Source organism: Mizuhopecten yessoensis, unplaced genomic scaffold, assembly GCF_002113885.1.
Source record: "Mizuhopecten yessoensis strain PY_sf001 unplaced genomic scaffold, ASM211388v2 scaffold11037, whole genome shotgun sequence".
Taxonomy (NCBI): Eukaryota; Metazoa; Mollusca; class Bivalvia; order Pectinida; family Pectinidae; genus Mizuhopecten; species Mizuhopecten yessoensis.
In genome coordinates this window covers 742,313-761,804 of record NW_018408847.1, presented here as the reverse complement: position 1 = coordinate 761,804, position 19,492 = coordinate 742,313, and the positions used below count along the sequence as shown (strand labels likewise).

The following is a 19,492-nucleotide window of genomic DNA, read 5'->3' as shown; positions in this document are numbered from 1 at the left end:
TTATTGATAATAATTCCTACGTTACTGGTAACAAGCTTTACGTTTTCTGTATGTGATCAAAATATCACAATAAGTAGTAATTACCATATCCAACCGTCAACGAACCCTCGACCCATATTAGCCCTCGGGCCTCCGCCTCTCATGCTGTACAGGGCGTCTCGTATATAGGAAAGGTTATGTGGAATCAGCCACAAAACAACCTTCAAGTATTTATATCGACATATCACTGATAAAATGTAAGTGGTTGAAATATTCACAAAAATTTAGGATCCTGTATTGGGAATTTTCTAGTTTAGTGGTCCCCGTTTAAATATTTATTTTCAATTCCATGTACCTTCTAATCAAATAAAATCAGCATCTCCCAATGTAAAAAATAATATGATGGAAATTTGTTTGGTGAGTCGCCATGCACAAAACTTTAAATAAGTGAATTAAGGAAACCTATTTGGTAATTGGACGCTTTATATATTGGTCTATTTAACAACGAGTGAAGCGAGACCTTAATTTAGTTATGATTTAAGGACTGGCATGTTGTTGGCAACTAATAAACCAGCGATAAACAGCGAACATTAATGTGTAGAATGTTTCTAAACATAAAATGTCAACAGCAAGGCAAGTATTTTACGCTACCATTTGTTTTCAACACCCCTCCGCCTTCCCAAGCCTTCTGCTGATTCCCTACCAGGGCACGATCTTGTGACAGATTGGTGGAACATTGGGTGAAAGATAAAGTGTCTATTTTAAATAAATCAGTCCTTCACGACTGAATATTATGAAAATCATCATAAATGAATGCATGCTAATGAAATATGTATTTATGAGAGAGCGGGATGCAAGCTAGATATCTACTTGTAGTAAGCTCTAGTTGAAAATAAAACATTGGTAGCATGTTTAACTATAAACTTCTCTGCTGTCTTTATAGACCTCCTAATACAAAAGTAGATTACTGGAATAAACTTGATAACATTTTAGATAATCTTTCTAATACTAATCTTAATATCATTATCACTGGTGACATAAATATTGACTTTATCACAATGAAACCTAATTCACATCTTGCAAGATTAATTACTAAATATCACTTAAAAAACTTAATACAATCACCAACACGCATTACAAACACTACTGCTACCTTAATTGATGTATTTATTACTAATAATGTAAACATTTTTACCTCAACAAATGTACTTTCCCCTCTCTGTAGTGATCACTGCCCCATCCTTGCTAACATTTGTTTTAAGACACTAAAAAATAAACCATTCAAGAAACCTATATATAAGTTCAATGAAGCTAATTGGGATGCTATTAATAATGAACTACTTAGTAATGATTGGGATTCCATAGTTAATAACACTACTAGCATTAATGAACTATATTCTACTATAATAAACAAAATAACCTCTGCTACTAACTCTCATATACCTCACAAAACAATTACTGTCCATCCTGATGATAAACCTTGGATGACTGGTGAAATTCGGCGTAAATTAAGATATAAGAATAGATTACATAAAAGAGCTAAAAATAAAAATAGGGAACAAGATTGGGCAAAATTTAGAACTTGTCGCAATGACACTATACAAATTATTCGGCAATCCAAAGAAAATTACTTTAAGAAACTTCAAAATTGTCTTGCCGACAAAACAGTGCATCCAAGAAAATGGTGGCAGATAGCAAAATCTATAGGAAAAATGAATAACACTAGCACTAATTCTTATCCTCTAAAATCTAACAATAAAATATTAATCCATCCACAAGATAAAGCTGAGGCACTAAATAACTTCTTTACCACCATTGCCTCTGATATATCTGACACTAACCTACCTGATTTACCTCCCTTATGTCCATTTGAACTTTCTGACATTAACATTACTGAACAAGATATAACGGACCAATTTGACATTTTTAATTAAAACAAACCAGCTGGTCCTGATGGTATTTTACCTATGATTGTAAAGAACATTTCTGCTTCTTTAGTATACCCACTCAAACTATTATTTAATAGAACTTTATCTATCGGAGTAATACCTGATGTACTAAAAACGGCTAATGTTACTGCTCTCTATAAAGGTAAAGGAGATATCAGTGATCTCAATAATTATAGACCTATTGCTATTACATCTATTTTTATCAAAATGTTAGAAAAAAATATTTTTAAATATACGTTTAATTATATTTCAAGTCACAATATGCTAAGTGTACATCAGTCAGGATTTCAACCCAAAGACTCCACTACTAACCAACTATCTGATATCTATAATACTATAAGTGGCAATTTAGACCAAGGTAAAGATTTGCGTTTTGTTTTCTGTGACATAAGTAAAGCATTTGATCGAGTATGGCATTTGGGCCTATTATATAAACTAAAAACATATGGTATTAAAGGTAAATTATATAATTGGTTTAAAGCTTACTTATCTGACAGAAAACAAAGGGTTATCTTTGAAGGTTATAAATCTAGTACCAAACCTATGTCTGCAGGGGTTCCTCAAGGATCTGTCCTTGGTCCCTTCCTCTTTCTTCTTTTTATTAATGATATTACTAATAATGTAACTTCTCATATAAAACTCTTTGCAGATGATACCTCTCTCTATGTAATAGTAAATAATAACAATGACCTTACAACACCTACTAACATGCTTAATGATGATCTTGACTCAATCTCTGAATGGTCAAAGCGATGGCAGATCCTATTCAATCCGAATAAGACTGTAGCTATTAACTTCTCTCGTAGACACATTAACAATCATCCTCAACTGCTATTTAACAATACTCCAATTGCACAACATGAACACCATACTCACTTAGGACTAACATTTAACAGTAAAGGGACATGGTCAGATCACATTTCAAATATTTATAAGAAAGCGAACTCTAGACTAAGTATTCTTAGAATTTTAAAAACTACAGTTGATAGGAATACATTAAAAACATTATATGTCTCTTATATAAGACCTGTGCTAGAATATTCTGATATAGTATGGGATAATTGTACCAAATCGGAATCAGATCTTTTAGAATCAGTTCAACTAGAAGCTATGCGTTTAATTACTGGCCTCAGACGAGGTACATCTCATCATATTCTGTATACTGAAACACAACTTGAAACATTACACACACGAAGACAAAATCATAAACTAACATTAATGTATAAGATTCTTAATAATTACACTCCAACTTATCTCGATAATATCATTCAACCATTTCTAAATGTAAATAATAACTATACCTTCAGAAATAACAGATTCTTTAATATACCACAGACAAGAACTACTACTTATATGAATAGCTTCTTCCCTTCTACAATGGTAAAATGGAATGCACTTGATAGCACTGTACGAGACTCCATCTCAATTTCATCTTTTAAAAAGAAACTTAAAAAAACCTTTGATACATCCGTCTCAGAAACTTTTATTAACTGTGTTCCGAGGAAACTTAACATAATTTTATGTCAGCTAAGAAATTTTAAAAGTGATCTTAACTGTGATAAGTTACAAGACCATCTGATTGATGATGCTTCCTGTGTATGTGGTGTACAGAGGGAAGATCTAATACATTTTTTCTTTCAATGTCCTCTGTATTCTAATATTAGGCATCATATTACCACTATTTATAATCTAGTAGGATATTTAAATCTGCACTGTTTAGTATATGGTATTAGTAATGCATCCAACCAATTAAATAAAACTATTCTTATACATGTTGACTCTTATATTAAATCATCAAAACGTTTCGTTACTTATACGTGCTAGATAAATTTCCAAATGAATATTCATGTATTGTTATAATTATTGTTATTCAGGCAAGTTTTATCCCTTAAATAACGAGTATTAGACATAAGCTGGTGTGGGTGTGGGTGTGCATGAGTGTGAGAGGAAACGAATCACAACATTTTATATATTTAAGCATTGTACATATCTACCGGAATTAGAAGAAGACTGATATAGGCAAAGCCTGTTGTCTTATTCTTTTGTCAATACTGTTCTAATATCTTCTTTAATGTTAACTTATATGTTTGTATTATATATGTATTGTCAATAAAATACTTTTGAAATTGAAATGTTTAACTATAATATCCATGTGAAAATGCGTATATTCGTGGGATTGTTTATTTGTTTACATATTCTCATTGTGTGTTTGTGTTGAAAAAATATATATTTTTAAAAGAAAAACGATAAAGAAAATCACTGCGGTCAGAGATGGTAAATAGTGGTCACTACAGCCAGAGATGGTAATTAGTGGTTACTACAGCCAGAGATGGTAACTAGTGGTCACTACAGGCAGAGATGGTAACTAGTGGACACTACTGCCAGAGATGGTAACTAGTGCTCACTACAGTCAGAGATGGTAACTAGTAGTCACTACAGCTAGAGATGGTAACTAGTGGTCACTACAGCCAGGGATGGTAACTAGTGGTCACTACAGCCAGAGATGGTAACTAGTGGTCACTACTGTCAGAGATGGTAACTAGTGTTCACTACAGCCAGAGATGGTAACTAGTGGTCACTACAGCCAGAGATGGTAACTAGTGGTCACTGCAGTCAGAGATGGTAACTAGTGGTCACTAGAGACAGAGATGGTAACTAGTGGTCACTACGGCCAGAGATGGTAACTAGTAGTCACTACAGCTAGAGATGGTAACTAGTGGTCACTACGGCCAGAGATGGTAACTAGTAGTCACTACAGGCAGAGATGGTAACTAGTGGTCACTACGGCCAGAGATGGTAACTAGTAGTCACTACAGGCAGAGATGGTAACTAGTGGTCACTACAGCCAGGGATGGTAACTAGTAGGCACTTCAGCCAGAGATGGTAACTAGTGGTCCCTACAGCCAGAGATGGTAACTAGTGATCACTACAGCCAGAGATGGTAACTAGGGGTCACTACTGTCAGAGATGGTAACTAGTGGTCACTAGAGACAGAGATGGTAACTAGTGGTCACTACGGCCAGAGATGGTAACTAGTGGTCACTGCGGCCAGAGATGGTAACTAGTGGTCACTGCGGTCAGAGATGGTAACTAGTGATCACTACAGCCAGAGATGGTAACTAGTAGTCACTACAGCCATAGATGGTAACTAGTTGTCGCTTCTGTCAGATATGGTAACTAGTGTTCACTACAGCCAGAGATTGTAACTAGTGGTCACTACAGCCAGAGATTGTAACTAGTGGTCACTACAGCCAGAGATTGTAACTAGTGGTCACTACTGTCAGAGATGGTAACTACTGTTCACTACAGCCAGAGATGGTAACTATTGGTCACTACAGCCAGAGATGGTAATTAGTGGTTACTACAGCCAGAGATGGTAACTAGTAGTCACTTCAGCCAGAGATGGTAACTAGTGGTCAATGCGGTCAGAGATGGTAACTAGTGGTCACTACAGCCAGAGATGGTACCTAGACTCATTGTTTATTACAGTTTGACTGCGAGTGAAAGGAGACCCTTATTTACTCATGCGTTAAAGTATTGGGATGCTGATGGCAATTTACCAGCAATAATCGTTTTGGATCGGTATAGTGTAGGAAATAACATATACATTATATGCATAAAATGTTAATAATCAGTCGAGTATTTTACCGAGCGAAATTCTTCCAATTACGTTTTCCGAGAACTTATATTTCTACCATGGAACCCTGTAAGTTTATCTGGTTAGACAAGGACATTCCAACAACAGAATGAATTCCTATGTGGTTACGAAGTACGGTATTTTACACATAGTTATGGAATACATCAATTCTTTATAATAAGAACGACTGAAGGCCATTAACATCACCACCTATATAAACTACATGTATGAGGCGTGCAGGATGCCGGCGGTATAACCAGGTACCTATGTTAAAAGTGACAGTAACACCGTGATTAAATGCTTTCGATGAAATACATGTACAAGTATGTTTATACGTGTATATATGTATATATATTTTGTCATACGCCTTTTATTAAAATGTGAAAAAATTGAACACAACGTCAGCAGTGGTTCCATAACCAATATCGGGCCCGTTTAGCAGTTTGAATTGAATTTTGAACTTTTTGTTTGTTTGTTAAATGAATTCAAAATCGTCTTCGACTGATGTCCGATTTGTCATCTTCCAAACCAAGTATTTAAAAATAGCTGCATCCCTAGATTGAAAACCCGGTAACATCCTTGTGTATCATAAATGCTACAATTATCTGCTTCTCGCTAAAACGTTTGTCAGTAGAAAATAAACAAACATATCTGAGAACTCACTTTTGACAAGCTGCAATGGCCAGTATTTGAGACGGTCTTAACTATTCTCGACTCACAGGCTTTACTACAACGAGGCTTTACTACAACGTTTTATTGTAAGATTTACACTTGTATATACATGCAGCTTGTGGGGTGACCAAACGGTAAATGTTAAGATAGAAAGCTGATGAAAAGGATATTGTAATGTCGTCAAAATTGAAAATTTAGGTCTTACTATATTTTATTTCTTGTCAAGGTGTCAACGCTTTCCACGCAATATGCATTTATTTAATATAAACGTGCAGGCTCCTTTTCTATATGGTATACATGAAAACACGTTTTGTACGAGTTATCTCCCTTTGTATATACTTTTTCTGTTTCCCTTTTCAACCAAAGCTAAAACTATTACTCACACTTCAAACTGTTTATAAAACATGTTAATGGTCTATTCCTTGTTTTGTCATATTCCAAACGTCACAATTAGTATTAAAAAATAACTTCTTATTGACTTATTGCAAATGATATCATGAACGATATTCTTTTCGAATATCTGCACTGTTTAATAAAGCGGAGAATTAGCAGCAACAGCTCATATTGTAGAAACACGGTGCTGTGTAGATTGATTAAGTGAAACGACTTGAACATAACTTTCCAGTCAATACTGATAAAAAGGTGGATCTACAAGTCGTAGCTACGACCAAGGACACTATATTCGACTATGAGTGAAGTGGTACCTCAATGAAGTCGTAATTTAAGGACTGGCACGTTGGTAGCAACTGATTAAACAGCGATAACCAGCTTAGATATTAAATAAGTGTACAGAAAGTTACGTAAATATGAAATGTCATCAGCTATGCTAGTATTTTACCCAGCGGAATTCTTGAAATTCGAAATTATCAAATTAGATTTCCAAACCCGCCTTGCTAAATAATTGCATTATCCAAGAACTAATATTTCAGCCAGGGAACTCTGTTAAGTTACTGGTCAAGATAGGACATCCCAATGACAGATTGGTATATTGGGTTCAATAAACTATTTTAAATAAATCAATATCATGGGTATCATCAGCTTTAAAAAATTCTTTATGAAAACACAATAAAGAAATATTCAGTCATGAGGGAAGCGGTTGCCAGCGGTATAGATATTTACTTATAGTTTGCTTAATTAGGAAAAAATAAACATTGTTGTAATGCTTTTTTCTCTCTATAATATACATGTAAGGGTGTGTGTAAACACGTGTAATTGTATATTTGTACCGAAACGTGAAATATAAAATGTAAATAGAGGAAAACAAGAAAAACAAATGTACCACAGCATCAGCACACGAGAACACAAGTGGCTAAGGCGTCTGCCATTCTGCTACCACTAGCCCTCCACCACTGGGTCGCGGGTTTGAGACCTACGTTGGGCAGTCGCCAGGTACTGACCGTAGATCGGTGGTTTTCCCCCCGGGAACTCCGGCTTTCCTCCTTCACCAAAACCTGGCACGTCCTTAAATGACCATAGCTGTTAATAGGACGTAAAACACAAACAAACAAATCAAAGGATTATGGTATTGTTAAATTCACATTCCGGAGGGTACACGAGGAAAAGGTGAAGTCATAAATGGGAGTACAGAAATCCCATAAAGCACCACATCAGGAAATTTAAAGCATTTCATCATGGTCAGCTTTCTATCTTACTATAATTCAACTTTGTCAATGCTTTCCCTGCGATGTACATTTTCTTATCGTGCACGGTCAGGAACTTATATATTTCACCGTTTTAAGGATATACCTAGTTATGGAAACATGTTTCTACTCATTCAATGTTATAGGGTCAATAAATCAGATCTAAATACATACCTGCCTTTACAGAACTCCGAAACATGTGTTTTGTACCAGTCATCTATCTTTGTGCATCATAAATGTTGTCTAAATCTACTACTTGGCCAACATCTGAATGGGATAACGAAGATTATATTTTTCTATTGCTAACAAAATTATATGATTATATATTAGAACAATTTTGGGACCATATTTTGATGAACACAAATTAAATTCAACTTTACTCATTTCAAATGATATTCCCCATTTCAATCTCGATATTTTTTTATTTTTTATTTTTATTAGCGGTGAGAGGTAAATCGATTCCAGCACCTGTGTATTTTTCGTCAACTGATCATTCCTGGGTCTCCTCATACCGTGTACGGCCAAATTTATTTTCTATTTCATTGCAACTTCTGGTGAAATGACGTCAGCAGCATCATTTCATATTGTACAAACGAAGAATATGCCGAAAATTGATAAATGAGTCATCATCAACTTAATTAAGCTGTAAGTTAATACTATAAACAAGTCAATGAAGGACCAGTGTGTGATAACTACGGGCAGACATGTAACTGGACGCTTTGTCTGTTTATTTCTCGACCATGAGTGAAGTGAGACCCGAGACTAATTAACCAGCAATAAACAGCGCTTAGATTAGAGTAATGTGTGAACTGCGTGAATGTATATAAAATGTGAAAATTGCCAAATGAGATTTACTAATAAACCGAGCCACTGTCCCATGCACTAGTTGAATAATGACGTTATCCAATTACTAATATTTCTACCAGGAAACCATGTCAAGTTAACTCGTCATTTCAACGGCAATCCGAACAGATTAATTTCAGATTTTTTGCTGTTGTCCCCAAACTCTTTTTATATCATCAACATTTCTCAGAACTTAAGCTGACGGTAGCTCCTATATCGATGTTTAGATATATGTATACATACATATCCAGTAGCCCTACTGAAGATAGGCCTAGGACTACTCTGAAAAGGGCAGGCCTATATAATGTCACAGATTAGCAAAAGCTACATGTACGTGACTTTTTTCTGACTTTTGAGGCTTTGCCTTTTTCATATTACATTTGCAGGCGAAGTGAATGTAAAACTCAGATGGATCCTATACGCGCATATATCCGCCCTAAAACCTATAACAATAATGCTAGTAACAAATCAATCTACTATTGGTATTCGGAAGACCTTTAATTGGTGAAAAAAAAAAATACACAAAAATACACCCATTCCGGAAAAAACTGTTGCCGTGTATGGAATTTGAACTCGTGAGCTTTCCCCCATCTTTTTGACACGATATCGATATCCATCTTCACTTTACTAAGACGAATATCGGCCTCGCTTGTGTTCCCGATAACAGTGAGACTGATCAGAACTGTGTTCGGTCGGTCCGGCATTACTAGTCCCTAATACTAATACTGTCTAATAGCCGTTTTAGACTCGTCAATGCCTAAGTTAATGTCGCAAGAGGATGTTGTTTTATGTGAACCTACAGCTGCTTGGAAGAAGTCATGTATCAACTTGTTCTTCGAAGAAGAGGCTGGTTTTTCATTGGCTTTGCACACGTTTCCGCTGTTGATAACTTTAAAAATACTACTAATAAAATCGGCACCAGGTACCCTATGTTAGAACTTCCGGATACGTACTGATTGTCGGCTGTCGGTTATACAGTTAAATTATTAAATTATTTTTCAAACCACACATCATTTAATCAATTTTCTGAACAACAAAATAAATAAATAAATAAAAATGTCGGAGTATTGCTGCATTTGTTTAATAGTCAAGAGAATTTTTGAATTTTTTTTTTTTATAATGAACACGCAACCCTCCTCTTAATTCTCTTCTGAGAAGGAGACGGATGCTGGCGGTTTTAGTAGATAGTTGTGGTTTGCTTTAGGTTAACTCATACATTACCGACAGATTTATCTATGATATACATGTTGAGGGTGTGTATTTCCACGTGACTGACAGATTTATCTATGCTATACATGTTGAGGGTGTGTATTTCCAGGTGATCGTCAATTTGCTTATATCTTGTCTTATGCATTTGTACTGAAATGTAAAAAGTTAAAAGTAACACAGCGTCAACACATAAAAACACCAACATACAATGAAACGACGTCAAACAAAAACAATAGGTCTTGAACCGGTTGAAAAAAATAAAATTGAACGAAGCGTAGGCGTGTCCCTATATCCCTCGTCAGTTCCATGCGATTATGTCAGGTTAACAACCGTCCCCTAAAGGGAGCCAGTCTTACTAGTTTACAGATGTGTAGATCACGGTCACGTTACAGAATACTTATTGATCATAGATTCAATGGTGACATGTAAAATGTATATGCCGGGGAGGGCCAGTGTGTTACTGTCAGGGAAAAGAGAGTTATATCACGTCGATCATATAATTTAGTTGAGTAAGGGGCAAATGTTTTCTTTCAGGATTAAACGGCACTTTTTTTCCCCAATTTCATGTTGGTATGAACGCAAATCGGTTACATACCTACCACATGACCAGTTTGCGTTCATACCGCATGGACATTGAAAAGAATCCCACTCAATCCTTAGGTTTTCATTCTATTTTTTTCATCATTATTGACTTACAGATGTTCCCTTATATTTTCGATTTTGAAGTGTTTGTGTCGTCAGTGAAAACGAGATTCCTTGATCAATCTAAAATGATTGTTTCTAGCGGTTGTCTCAAATTAATCAAGGTTGGAAGAGGAATTACAAAATGATGCTGATCCAATAGCTTGCCTAGCCCTATAAACGCAATTTCTTATGGAAATGTTTACAGGGGAACTTGCAGTGGAAGTGAAATTGTGACCCAACACCTTCTACAGTCAGTTCCATTTACAAGGGCGTCATATGTTCATGAAACGGCCGCCCAGTCCTTGCTGAATGTACTTATGGCAACGAAATACCCTTCAACATCATTACCTGTTTTGTTACAGATATTGTATTACATAGAACCTGTGAACATAAATGGGACAGGGTAAGGCCAAAGGCGGGTAGCTGTAAAGCACTTTATACAAGTATTATCAGCTTTATGACAGTGTATTTCTACTTCTCGTCAAGTTTTATGTGTGCCTCTCTATTTGTCCCCTTCAAAATTATAATCTTTTTTGAACTTTGTCAATTTTACCAAGGGCCTTTTCGTTTAAGCGGAACAACCGGTTTGACCGTTTATAAATGTTACAAGTTCGGGTGTAAATCCTGGCGGACCTGAAAGTGTTTATGAAGCCCTTGCAAGGCTTTGTCAAGGCTCGCCTGAAAGCAGCATCAGACTACTAGGTCCGACCTTATTTAATAAACGAACAACTGTGGTCCGACTGGTTTGCGGCCAAAGTCAAGAAATCTATCATCTATGAGCAAAACACGGTTTGTTTTGTACAAGTTACTTCTCTTTGTATGTAATTTCTCGTCCTTCATGGGGGTAAACGATTAAAACAAACCTTGATCCTTTTAAAGTACAGCTTTACACTCAATAATCCTCCAACATGTGTAAGGGTAGGCACCAACTACATTGTAACAACACATCAACACCTTGTCCCGGTGATGTTTTTATCTAAATAGGGTTACAATCTGTGAAACCTTTTAGGAGGAGTAATTAATATAAGGGTTTGAAGCAAAAATGCCCTAAATTCACATTTAGTCCTCAGGGACACACAACTTGAACATTACAGCATTCTTCCCCTTTATTACATGTACAGCCATTCTGGAGTGGGCTTTAGGAGAATTAACTACATATCTTAACCCTTTTAATAAATTGGCTCCAGAGGGTCATACTACTTTTACTGATAATGATCACTTTGCCCCATCGACGTTTCAGACTGAAGATGGTGACAAACTGTACAAGATAATATAAGGATGAGAAGGCTTTTGAAAACTAAATTACCTAATTAAGCACTTTTTTGGATGATTATCTTTGTCAGGGATTTAACATCCTCAAAACTTCTAAATTCATATGAAGACTTATCATGACAGCAAATGTTATTATAAAGCGTGTGAATACATGTTTTTCTAGCGAAGGGCAAGTATCTGATTGTGCCAAAGTTTCCTGCTGGTATACAGCATCCTGTGTTATGAAAATTCAGGAGACAAAAACCATAAAGTGTTGTGAAGTTTTATTCTTCAACTTTACACCAAAACTCTGACATCTGGTCTTCTACTTCAGCTTCTTCTTGGGGCGGATGTTGTTGGTGTGACCACACTTCCTCTTACGGCAGTTGGTGGCCCTGGGATGCAGACGAGCGTAACATCTACAATAAAGATAATCGATAAAGTAACAGATAAACAGCATGACCATAAACCAGTGCTTGGCAAGCAGCCTTTCAGAAATCACACTGATTAGGATCTTGGTATATGTCGAAAACAGAAAACTATATTTTAACATATCTTCAGAAAATGTTGAAAACAGAAAGCTGTATTTTAACATATCTTCAGAAAATGTTGAAAACAGAAAGCTATATTTAAACATAGCCTCAGAAAAATTGTTCCTTAAAGAATATAAAGCAGACATTATTTTTTGTTTCCAAAGGATATTTAATAAAAAAAATATCTACAAGGGTCACTGAAGTAAGAGGCACTGAAATGCTATAACCAGGGCCGAGTGAAGATTCGGTGACAGACAGCAGGGTTGTCCATGATCACATTAGTCTGTACTTACTTGCGGCAGATCATCTTGTCACAGTTGTACTTGGAGGCCAGGATCCTCAAACTGGGCTCAATGATTCCTCCCCTCAAACGGAGCACCAAATGGAGGGTGGACTCTGTAAAACAATAGTTATGTGGAATTAAGAGAAAACAGTTTTGTTAGCTGTAAGTTACAGGCAAAAAATACACATGTTACCCGTTACAAAATGTACAGGGACCCAATATCCTGTCTTCCACTGCATTGGTTTAAAATTGAGATACAAACTTGCAAGATAGACACTTTAATCTCGAGTTTATACAAAGGTTTACAGCAAATATTCTGGAAAGAAAGTGATTGTTGAAAACTGTTTATCTTAGACCAGGTTCGATTTACCTGGTGAAAAAAGTTTACCAAGCGAAAGTAATGATAATCTAAGCAAGTTGCAAATATACTTGTTTTTGTACCCATTTTAATTTGTTGGGAGTTGCTTCCCTTCTACCTGTATACTGTATATGAAGTATCTGAAACTCCAACTTGACATGAAAGAACTTGTAAAAACAATTTCACACATTTTTAAAACCAGCAAAGCTGCCACCTTTGGTCAATTATAAATTATTAATCAACACTACATATACTATATGTTTGTATTTTTTAGTGCCTGAATAACACTACATTGTGCACGTGAAGGTTGACCAGACTTCTGGTGGTTTGGGAACAGTCCTATGGGACTAGAAAGCTTTGTACAGGCCATTGTGGCAGTAGTCCAAGACAACTGTCTCAGTTTTGACTGAACAGGAAGGTAAAGATACTCAAATAAATACCAATTAATTTGTTACCACCAGGTGACCTTCAGCTGAATAATCCATAGGCACCTGTCTAACGTAAAAGCCACATGGTTTCCCTACCTAATGTAGTTTTAGAGTGCCTACTCTTATATATCTTTTTTTTGCTACTTTTAGACAAGCAGAATTAGAACGAAAATGTTAACCTACATACTCTTTGTTTTTATTTGTAAGGCTTTATTGGGCCAAAAAAAACTAAAGGGTTTTACAAATCCCTTTAGCAATTCCTAGAACAGGGCAAAATGAGGTACAGTGTGGTTATTGAAGATTTCTTGAATCTGTTCATTTGGTAATGGGGAAAAATCTCTGGTGGATGTCTTGTGTGACCATTACCAACGCACTTAAATTCTTTCTGTCAATTCGTCTGAAATTGCAGCCAAAAAAGAGACATCAAATGATTTCCAAACACAGCTGGTGGCACTTACCCTTCTGGATGTTGTAGTCGGACAGGGTGCGGCCATCCTCCAACTGTTTACCGGCAAAGATCAACCTCTGCTGATCTGGGGGAATGCCTGAAAAATAAACAGTCGTTTGATTCTTCACGAACTTTGAGACTTTCCTACGCAACAAACATCCTTGGTTATCTTTCATGCTTTGATAAGATTCCTGGATTAATGTTTTTGTAACACTGCATTATATCAATGTCAACAGATATTTTGTGGGATGTATTTTGACGAATCCCACTACATTGTAAATGAGAAATCTGCACAAGTCTCAAGTAACATGGTGGAGACAAATTTCAAAGTAGGTGAAGTCCAGGAGTTCACTGGTCAGTTTAACACGGTCTTTTCTCACATAATGTACACAATAAGGTGACCCTATTTTATAATAATAGGGGTGTCGCAATATGTCAAGAGTGTATCACAACATACTGCAATACCGAATGAATATATTGCGATACGTATCCCGATATATTGTCAGAGAAAACATGTGCTCAATTTTACAAGTTGTCAGAATGTTATCAAACTTAATCATATATAATATGGATCACATATATTTAAGATTTTTGTCAAACCAACCATCGATTACAAAACTTGAACTAATTCCCAACACCATTAAAAAGGCTGTTTTATGCTTATTGGCACATCTGTTAGAATTTGTAGTAATTTGGAAAGTGAAAACACCAAGCAGAATGAGATACATAAAAATAAGCTTTTGAAAAAATATTGCAATACAGCAATATTTCATCTCTGTACTGTGGTACGATATATATACCTGTGTATTGCATCATACCTGTTTTCCGATATATTTTGACAGCCCTACTATTTAAACATTCACCCCACTGGCATGGATGGACATGGCAACCATAATGAACAATTTCTTATCTATATTTATAATTTTTTGTTTGGAAGTTATTTTTGCAAATGTCCAATTCAAATGGGGAATAGTACCCCCCCCCCCCCCCCCCCCCCCAAACATTAAAATAATAGTAAAATAATTAAAGGATGCATGCAATATATACACTGTAAAATAAACTTTGGCAAACAAAGAATTATTAAATTTTGATACAATATCTTTAAAGGGAGACATTTCCAAATGTCATGTACAACATGCATGGCATAGAATGATACTACCCCCTACCATCTCCGACTAATTCCCTGGACCCTATTCATCACAAGGTCCAAGCTTGTTGGTTAACCTGATATCTATAACACACCTTCCTTGTCCTGAATCTTGGCCTTGACATTCTCAATCGAGTCGGAGGGCTCGACCTCGAGGGTGATGGTTTTACCCGTTAGGGTCTTCACGAAGATCTGCATCCTGGCTTTATGTCAGATCTGAAATAAAGGATTTACAATGAATTTCGATACAGTGACGATATCAACTTTGGATAAATTTAAGAGGAACTATGTCATGTGCAGTAAGGGTACCTGCCAATTGATATTTTTTATACAATGTAGAAGTTATTCTAAGACCATTTTAAACAGCAAATTTATATATCCAAGATTTCCCCATAAAATACACGTCAGGGTTTACACTCTGAACTAAAGAGAACCTGTTTGAAAACATGTAAAAAAAAACAGATATTTGAAATATGTGTTCACAAATATATTTGCTTAGTTACTGAAATCAAGTGTCAATGGAAATCTTCAAACATGCATTACAGAACTTAACAAGTTGGTTGAAATCCATTTTAATATTGTAAACCTAAAAAATAGCAAACGATTTGGTCTATTCCCATCTACCAGTACCCCTACCCAACAATGGTTTGCAAGAGTTGATTATAATCAGCAAAACTATTCACAGGGGGGAAAAATGAAATTTTCAAATCCAGCTGTTTTAAATGATAACTTCATGTGGTGAATAGATCAGCTATAGACGAAAGGTAATTATTAGTACAGGGATAATCCTGGAGAGGGTCATCGACCCATCAAAACTGATATTGACTCTTCCTAGTTTCAATTTTCTTTTAATTTTACATAGAACAACCCCTGTTTATTTTGATATTGACTAAAAAATTGTTGAAAATGACCCACTTCTCTCAAATTCATGGATTTTCCCTGTTGGTATGCCTGATGTCTAATTACTAAAGTATAAGCTGTGATAACGCAGCTTTCTGACGACAAGAGATTTTTTTTTATATATTGCGCCGGCCGAGGCAGAGGAGGCCGGGTATTAATATTAGTACTACTAAAGTATCACTGGAGTGGACGTATATTACATTGTATCCTTTAACCAGAGCCCGATGTAACAATGAAATTATGTTGTGATATTTGATTGGATGTTTCCTTTGATGCTGTAATATAACAAAAACAATCGGCTTGTTTTCTATTCGAACCATAAAAATTATAAAAAAATACTTAAATGTTTTTTTCTGTTGCTGCATCGTGTCTATCAATACAAGAAATTCTTCATATCTAACGATCATGGTAATTCTAAGTAGGTACTTATTCAAATCAACATGTAGGAACATAGACATTAACATTGGTCCCTACTTCAGACTGAAGAAACCCATGTGTATTCACTTCTCACACGAGAAGTAGAAGTGAATACACATCTAACATACTGCCGTGACGTCACTCTGGATACTTTCACGATCTACTGTACATTCTGGCTTCATGATCACTCAAATATATACTAATCAATTTAGAAAATAAGCTAGAAATAAGCAAAAAGCCCTTCTTAATTGTTTATATTGTATTCATACTGACATAGAACACATCGTGAACGATTTTTTCTCCGGTATGTTTCCGAGTATCACCACGACACGAGGTGCATGAATTAGCGAAAATCTAAACTCGACATTCTATGAAAAAACACGTATACTGCTGGTCTTTATCGATTAGAATTACTTCATGGCGTACTTAGATATGCGTATACAATAATACTACTACTATTAATCGACTGAAATGAGAAGAAATCGCTAAATTTCATCCTGAATTTTCAAGCGCATGGGGGCCGCCATCTTACCTTCACAGAAAGGACGAAACGAGACGAGCCATGTGACTTTTCGTTACCGGTATCCCCGCTAGATGGCAGCTTTATCAATGAATTTTCCACGCATAACCCATGATTGACCCTAAATCACATGTAAATAGACCAAAGGTCATGTAACAGTAAATGACAATGTGATTGGTTCTTTGTATCTGAGGCTGAATGTTACAAAGCCGATGATTGGACAATTAAGATCAAATACTAGCGCGCACCTTGCAGTCACTGCAATGGATATTGAACATCCAGCGGTGTTTCAAGCTGTATATTCGTCTATTGTCTCGTTGTTTTGGACGTATACATCAAATGTTCTCAGTGTCGTATGGATATAATTAATCCAAATTGGAAACGGATGCCATGATTTTTGGACCAATATGTTATTTTCTTGTGATTTTACTGTTTTCTTCATTTGGCCGGCCGCCTGGACTTGGTAAGTGTCAAATTTATTTTCCATGTGTGTGCTGTCAAATTCCATGTGCAATGTAAACAAGTGTTATGATCATAATCCAATAACGGACCGGCGCGCAAATGTCACTGTCAAAAAATGGATAATTTATTTTCTTGTCCCTTTTCTGCCGGTGTCACAAGCGGTAGATATCATTTAATGTGTATTTAGCTTACATCATATAAATATTAGGTATCAAACAGGCGCACTCTATGGGGTATATTTTTCCCGTATCGTTAAACGCCCCGGGTATACATTTTATTGCCGATGCTGGATTACCGGCAATGCGCTAATTTTTTTATTGTACCAATTTGGCCTAATTACATCCGCCAATGTACCTTAGGGTACCGGCAGCTTTTATGATCGCGCGGGCACGAAACTGTGCCTAATTAATATTTCAACAGCAGCACTAGTGCAAATAAAAGAAAATGACAATTAGCAGTGTCTATAAAAATATTGCGCTTTTTTTAATTGTTTTAAAAGTACTAGATATAGAATAGGACCTGCTTAGGTAAAGGTACAGTAATCCTGGCTATATCTACACACAGATGCAGGCCTACTATCACTGTTCTGCTCAAGTGTGATGTCTCCAATACTCCGATAGCAGCAATCTGTTCAAACTATTCCACAGCCTGGAATCCACTCCCACAGTACTTGAGACAAGATTATTGCACACACGTTCAGTAGAATCCAGACAATTATATTAATGCTTACATGTAGCTCCCAATTAAACATTGGAGTGGTGAATAATACTGAATATATATACTGCCATTTTGATTATTTCTTAAAATGACTAAATTGGAATACAATATATAGTTTAAGATACTATGGAAAAAGAAATGTAGTCATGTTCACCTTGTATATAGTTAAACAGGCTACACTACACTTTTTGGCGGTAATGGTTTTGATTGCTTAATTATGGTATAATTTAACTAACTCACCAAGTTGAATGCTATAATATGTTATCAGCAATTTAAGAGTTTAATATACAGTAACAGTAACCAGCTTTTTGGGTGGGAGGTATTGGTTTTAATCAATGACTTAATTAACATGAAATGCAGCATTAAAGAAATTCAGGAAGTTGGTGCCATTTTAACCTTCAGAATTTTTGATGGATACAGAGTTTTGGGAGATGTTGGTTTTGAAGTATTGAGCTGACATGCTTTTAAAACCGACTGAATACTGTCATTTTGATCATCAGATTTTTTTATGGCTACGACTAGACTTAATGCTTTTAGGAGCTGTTAGCTTAGAGGACCTGCATTGACTTCATTAACATACATGTACATTTGAAACACCTGGGAAGTTGAATGGTGTCATTTTGACCATCAGACTCTTTGATATTCAGTATTAAATGTTTTTTGAGGTTTTTGGTTTAAAGCACATTTTGCCTGCAGAATGGAGTCATTTTGACCATCAGTCTTTTTGATATTAATGAATTAAATGTTTTTTGGAGTTTTTCGGTTTAAAGCACATTTTGCCCACCAGACGTTTTTTTGAAGGAGATAGTTGATCAGCATGCAGACAGACGTTTTGGTGAGATATGAGTTGTAAATTAATGGGAAATGCAAAAAGACATGATAATATATATATAACTACATATGCATATAAATGGTTTTGAAAGTAAAATATTGTCTTGGTGATTATAAGCTTTTTCATTGAATACAAATGTATAATGTTACATCGTGCACATCAATAGAGGTCATGCTAAAGGGTACATCTGATCTGTACTGTAAAGGTCATTATACTGAAATGATCAACGAGAAAAAGTTCAGGGAAATCATTGCTGTCCGTGGTAAATACGGTCTTAATTGGTCGTTAAATTTACCTGGTAATTTAAAACGAATTCATTCACCAACATTAAATTGACAGCTATATATATTGTCACTGACAGGAGTATGTAACACTTTGTTAGCTATAGCTATATATATATATATATATATGTATAGAAAAAATAAAATTAACGACCGACTAAAAAGCTAGCTGCTTTCACCCTTCAGAGGGCTCTTCAGGTTTGTGAAGGGTTTGTGAAGGGTTTGTGAAGGGTGAAAACATCTAGTTTTTTAGTCGGTCGTTAATTTTATTTTTTCTATATTTACTTCCTTCACATGGACAT

General features: G+C 35.7%; 2 protein-coding genes across 3 annotated transcripts in view; one reads left to right on the top strand and one right to left on the bottom strand.

Annotated features, from left to right (window-relative positions):
• Window positions 1-12,133: 12,133 nt before the first annotated feature.
• Window positions 12,134-17,002, bottom strand: LOC110464848 (ubiquitin-60S ribosomal protein L40). Its single transcript, XM_021520294.1, has 5 exons — window positions 16,911-17,002; window positions 15,157-15,277; window positions 13,925-14,011; window positions 12,691-12,793; window positions 12,134-12,283 (listed from the first exon to the last, which is right to left on the bottom strand). Exons 2-5 carry the CDS (start codon window positions 15,257-15,259, stop codon window positions 12,190-12,192), a joined length of 387 nt encoding a protein of 128 aa, XP_021375969.1. The 5' UTR covers window positions 15,260-15,277; window positions 16,911-17,002; the 3' UTR covers window positions 12,134-12,189.
• Window positions 17,003-17,175: 173 nt separating this feature from the next.
• LOC110464826 overlaps window positions 17,176-19,492 on the top strand; it is a 500,325-nt gene continuing 498,008 nt past the window's right edge. For both annotated transcript variants that reach the window (XM_021520273.1, XM_021520271.1), the window contains exon 1: window positions 17,176-17,361. In XM_021520273.1, the coding sequence (XP_021375948.1) occupies window positions 17,289-17,361 (73 nt within the window). In that variant the 5' untranslated portion in view covers window positions 17,176-17,288. The remainder of the gene's footprint in view (window positions 17,362-19,492) is intronic.